Source organism: Engystomops pustulosus, chromosome 5 (genome assembly GCF_040894005.1).
Source record: "Engystomops pustulosus chromosome 5, aEngPut4.maternal, whole genome shotgun sequence".
NCBI lineage: Eukaryota > Metazoa > Chordata > Amphibia > Anura > Leptodactylidae > Engystomops > Engystomops pustulosus.
The window spans coordinates 191,136,789-191,143,078 of NC_092415.1; the positions used below are offsets into that span (position 1 = coordinate 191,136,789).

The 6,290-nt window shown below is 41.9% G+C and overlaps 1 protein-coding gene across 1 annotated transcript in view; it reads right to left on the reverse strand.

Moving 5' to 3' along the window:
• KIAA1217 (KIAA1217 ortholog) overlaps positions 1-5,861 on the reverse strand; it is a 421,655-nt gene extending 415,794 nt beyond the window's left edge. Inside the window, exon 1 of the mRNA XM_072154151.1 lies at positions 4,852-5,861. Within this exon, the coding sequence (XP_072010252.1) occupies positions 4,852-4,924 (73 nt within the window). The 5' untranslated portion in view covers positions 4,925-5,861. The remainder of the gene's footprint in view (positions 1-4,851) is intronic.
• Positions 5,862-6,290: the final 429 nt, after the last annotated feature.

Here is a 6,290-nt window from a genome sequence, read left to right on the forward strand (position 1 = left end):
ATCTTCTGCTCCATTCAATGCTATGGGAGTATTGACATAAAGTAAAGTCTGAGAGTAGAACTTTTCTAGTTGCCCGTGGCAACCAATCAAAGCTCAGCTTTCATTTTCCAACAGCTGTTTATAAAATGAAAGCTGACATTTGATTGGTTTCCATGGGCAACTAGAACAGTGTGACCTCTGTTACCTCTTCTTCTATAGATCATTGTATTGAAAGTGAAAGTAAAGTGTCTGTTACTATAATGTTATCCGTTATGTTCCGTGTTATAACCATTTATTTCCCATTACATCTTTTTGTAATGGAGGTAAATAAACAGAAATTGTGACAGTAGTGTGAACTTACACACATATTGGGGCACATTTACTAACGATTCCCAACGATTTCCGTTTTGCGCCGCATTTAACAGAGGTTTTTGGCACACGCCATCGTATTTTGGCGCATCGGCGCCAGCTTGCACGCAACACAAATCGGTGGGCGTGGCCATCGGACAACCCGTCAGATTTGGACTACGCGTGGGATTTAACGTTCCAAATTGTGACGCAAGACACGCACTTACATGCACTGGGAAGAAGCAGGAACTCCTGTGGATCTCAGCGGGGAAGCGATGGATGCAGGAACTCGGGCGCACGTGCTACGTGAATCGCGCCGGACTTCATCTTCGTCGGACCGCCCGGATCGTGGATTGTGCCAGGACCAGGTAAGTAAATTTGCCCCATTCTCTCATAATACAAACAATAAGAGATAAAGTGGCCAACCCCTTTAAATTTACATGAAACGCTAATACAAATTCTCCATCAATATGCCTGATCTCAGCTATAATGAACAGAATAAAGCCGCCTCCTCCCTGTCAGATCCATCTGATGATTTCCAGTCCAGAAGGTCCCAATTATATCTGCGCTCCAGCGCTGGGTGCAGAGTTTCGCGTCCAGTACTTTGATTCTGTTGCTATTTTTAAGCTATTATTAGGGACGGATGGAGAAATGACAACAAAATGTGTCATTACTCCTCATGTCTTCATCCTGATTGCGAGACGGCTCTCGAGGACGTAAGTGCTATTTAATAAAACGACAAATGCTACGATCCCCCCCCCCCCCCTCCGTCAAGCTATGAGATGCATTAAACATAAAGCGGCCGGTGTAAACCTCCGCCGGGCTCAATAATTAAATCATTATGATGTGATAGAACAGGAATAATGATGTTGTGCGGTTCAATGTTCAGATGTGATGACAGCCAGTACAGAGCGAGCGCCATGTAAAGACGGAGAGGGCAGGATTCATCTCCGCAGCCAAACACAATTACAAACAAGCAGGAGCTGTCAGACCCAAATCTCCAGCGCCAATCTCCGCATCCAGAGCCATTCCTTCACTGATGGAAATTTATCTCATGCAGTGCAGGGAGGGTACAAGGAGTAGCCAAAAGCCACTTGAGGAAGATAAGGAAGTCATCTGCCAATATGTCCTTGACTTGTCCTCTTCTGTCTAGTGACCTGCTACTTATTACTGATTTGGGGAAAGATGGATGAAAGGAGTTTTAATACTCTATCCAGTCTGACTTATTATTTAGGGATATGCCTCGTCTGCTTCATGAGCTTTGACTCTGGGACACTCAGGACCCTGGGAAAGTTGGATAATGTTATGCTATGTGAGAGATGTAATAGACCATACACTGATAGAGGGGTGCATTTACCCATTAAACAACCCAGGCAGTTGCTTGGAGTCCCATAGATCGGGGGGGGGGGGGGCACTCTAGACATAAAGGAGTTGTCCGAAGTATTTAAAGGAAATCTACGACCAGGATAAAGGGATTGTAAACCGAGCACACTTACATGCTGGTGTGTGCCCCCTCTGGTAGGATTCACTCTTGTTTTAGCTCTTTATGTCCTTGTTTTTACAAAAAAAAAAGTTTTTAAAAATCATGCAAATGAGCCTGCGGGGCTCCAGCTCCATAGCTGTTAATTGAGCCTGGAGCCTCTTAGGCTCATTTGCATAATTTTTAAAGCTTTTGTTTGTAAATATAAGGGCATAAGGAGCTAAAATAAGAGCAGAGGCTCACACCAGCATGTAAGTGTGCTTGGTTTATGATCCTGGTGGTAGATGCCCTTTAAAGGGATTATCCCGTGACAACAAATTAGCCCCTTACTGAATGGTAGGGTTCTCAGAGATGGGATCACGAGAGCAGGGGTCTGTTGTACCTTACATGAACACAGCATGGGTGCAGCTGCTCTTTTGAGCCAGTGCTGTACTGACAGTATTATAGACATGGAGTGGAAGCACGCATGCGCGATTGGCTGCTCCATTCTTTTGGAGTGCAATGGAGGTGCAACTCACACTAAAACCAATACTGCTCAGCAAGTTAGTCCCCATTGTGTAGATTGGGGCTAACTGGTTGTCATTGGACAAGTCTATTAAGTTATCCCCAATCTACATAATAGAGGATATCAAGGTGATTGGTGGTCCGACTGCTTGGACTCTCACCCATCATGAGAATAGGACTCCCGTGATTTGGAGAACAGGAATCCTGTTTTCACTAATGAGCGGAAGAGCAGAATGATCATGCGCCCTGCTGTTCCAATCACTGTCTATGGGAGCGGTTAGATATTCCAGCATTCCCATATAACATGCTTGTCCTGCCTCCCCACCTATTAGTGAGAACAGGACCCCCATTTCATGTGTAATCTACGTCAGACCCTTACTGATTACTTTGTTACCCCCTGCCCTGTGGATCGGAGATAACGTCTAATAAATGCAATGCTTACCATCATCCTAACTATACAAACCCCATAGGAAGTCTATCAACATAACTCTACATACAACACGTTGGTAGCTTTTGCTGCAGGGTCCTTATTAAGTACTAACCATAATAACATACCATAATAATATACAATCGATGATCTAATGTAAGAAGCTCCCCAATAATAATAGGGTGTTCACAGCAAAGGAAATTCCCTTCACATCAGTCTTATTACTTATATGAAAAGTGTAGAAAGATCCTCTCTCCATCTAGTGGTGGCAAAAGTTTATATCAGTGTCTACACTTATGAAATCTAAAAACAGAGCTACAAACACTATTTAACTATTTTTAGAAAAAACATTTTCAAGGTTTTATAGGTAATGTATATGCTAAAGGTCAAAAAATCTGATGGTTTTAATAATTTTATTAAAATTAGTTACTTTTCGTTAGAACAATATCCAGGATGTACTGTATTTATTGCTCTGTTCTGATATTTACTGGAGTACAGAGCTATGTTTCTATGACAACAGACTACAAACAAACTGTGTTTCCTCATTGCAGTTTGCAGTCAGTCTGTGAATCTGCTGTAGGTAACAGGATGATTTTTTTTTTAATCAAGACTTCATTTTTCATTGGTTGACACAGCCTTAAAGGGACAGCCCTTTTTTTAAAAAATGTAGGGAATCAGAAGAAATAAGACTATAACTATCACTTACCTAGCAAATAACCCAAAACTGCTCCTGTGGGGGTCCTATAGGCCTGTGTTGTCAGGTCTGCAGTAATGATGAATGACTCTGTGCATGTGACCATTGTACCCTATGACTGACCTTGGCTACCATAATTGGGGAGGCTGTGATTGATTGCAGTGGACATGGGCCCCTAGTTGAAGTTTCATCATTTTGGGACACTCAACAAAGACTGTTGGGACATCTGCCAACAGTGGCAAGTGAATTACAAGTTGCGTTATTTGTGGTTTTATCTAATCTATTGTATTTTTTAAAAACTCCTTCAATTATCTTCTGAGAATTACCAGGACTTAAGAACCTAATGAGATACAGTCCAAGACAAAACACTAGTTTGCCATTGTCTTACCTTGGATAATACTAGAAAGTTCTAGAAAGTTTGAATCCCAGTTATCATTCCCCTTATGTAGGAATGTATCATATATAATGTTTATGATTGATACAATGTATCAGCATCTCTTCTACCATCATGTAACTTCTATCTGTATCTGATCTCATAAAGTTCCGAACTTTTTACTTTACCTTTCATAGTTGCTGCCTCAAACTACAAGTTCTCAAACTTGATACATTTCCCAAATACAAACACAATTTATATACAATGAAACAAAAGAATTGCACATTTTCTATTAATCAGTGAAACACAAATCTGCAATTATTTGCTGACTTGAAATACAGTAATTAAGTCAGATCTGAAGAATATGTAACCTACTAAACATCGATATCTGTGACACAAATAATCCACGGGTATAAAATATGTAATACAGAGATGCAGAAACAGAAGATGTATTCAGTAATTGTCAATTCTTTTCAACAGGGAGAAAAATACATGAAATATATATCATCATTGTAACTATAAAATCTTCAAATCTAACTGCAGTGATCTATAGAGATGTAGCAGGGCTGAGTTTGTCATCTAACAAAACTTACTTTGACATCATGGTAGTCCTCATGTTTTTTGCAGACTGCAGAACAAGTACTGTATATCCTAAATCTCTAGTCCCTAATTTGGGAAATATACTGTACAATGTGTACTGCAGTTAACCCATGAAGTACTCTACACTGCCCGATACTATAGGAAACTTCTGAGAGATCAGTATAAAGATAAAGTTTTCATTCCCACTGCAATATAAAGTACTAGGAGATGTAGGGACATTCAGGCTGGGAAAGATAAGCAGTAGCCACTCCAGCTACAATCTGCAGAGAACACACTAGAGGATTAGAAGACAAGGTAATCTCCAATAGTCACACATTGCCCTTAATAATTGAAATCCCTGGAAGACACTCTCAGGGCTGTGGTGGTGCTACGAGCTAAGATTGGATACTATGGACCAATATTTTTGCAAAAAAAAAAATAGTCATAAAAAGTTTTTCCACACTTACTGGGCAGCTTGAGGCTTCCTGTTCTCTGAAGTCCTGGAGATACATTGAAGAACTGGACCCTGTGTGTAGCCATTCCAGAAGTCAGCTCCTAGTGAAGTCCTACCTGTAGTCTCAGGTGTTTCTCTTGGTGGTTGGCTATTGTTCTTTCCAAAAATTGGACATGGAGGTCAGCAGTAACTAGTTTATGGTCAATATGAGGTCAGTTGTGTTGTCTGAAAATCCTAAATATAGTCCTTTCTTGGCTAGGTCTTTGCAAGTTAAGAAGGTGGAATCTTGTAGAAGTGAAGAAGATCGGTGCCTAAAAATCTACTTCCAGGGTTAGAGTAATACTTACTTTCAGTGTCTCTCAGCAAACTTGGGTCTGTGTTTGGTGGATGGTCCACTTGTGGATGAAGTTTGTACCTACTGTTTGGATCTCTTCCAGACAGACTGTAATCTTTCAGAAGGGAGATTTCTTGCTGCCTGGAAGCCTGGTGAGATGCCTTCAGACTGAGGTCAGGTATTTTGTAGAGTGAGCTGATCAGTCTCTGGTGTCTATTTGCTTGCACACGTATCTGGTAGATCCTGAAGCAAGTCCTTGGTAGTGTGTACTCTCAGGCTGGCATATGCCAGGGCATGGAGTGACTGGAGATGAGGGGATGGGTCACCCCTTATCCTTTTGCAGCCTGTGTTTCCCAGCAGGGTGGCTCTGTGTTCAGCTTGTGCTTCAGCTCTGCGGGTTCTTTCTGTTGGAGTTGCAATTTTCTGTGCATGACAGGACTGCAGCACATACAGCAGCTGCTCTCCCTCCTTCTCTTCTCTTCCTTGCAACGACTTTCAATTCACCTGGATGGAGAGGCAGAAGCAGAGCAGCTCTAGGTAGGCATGCATCTCAGAGAGGGGTGTGTTGGCTTCTCTGTAGACCAGGCAGCTTGAGCAGAAGATCCATGCACCCAGTGATTGATAGAAGATCAGGGCTTGCATTGACATCCCCCCTTCAGAAGAACATTGTTCTACCCTCAGCATACAGGGACTGCAGTCATTACGTCATCTCTGTGCCCAACAATTTTACAGAGTGGCACTCAAAGGGTGGCAAAGGGCATGCATTGCGCAAGCACACAGAAATAAGGTCCCTTCTCCCAGGGTTCACACTTTTCCCACTTAGAAAGTTGTGCCCAAGACATGACAATAGACACTAATGGCATATTTGTGGGCATGTGCTTCCATGCTGGAGGTAGATTATACATACAGCTGACAGCTGGTATATTGCTTCTATGTGATAATGCTGCTATAATTGCCAGTTCTTGATTTCTAGTGACAGAGACAAGCTGGAAGATGTTCCCCCCTGATGGTGACTTCATCTTAGATGATATTTCGCAGTTTTTGAATATTTTGGATCACTGGTATCAGGTTCTGTTTGCAGTGAGATGATAAAACCAGGATCAGTAATGAAGAGTAAT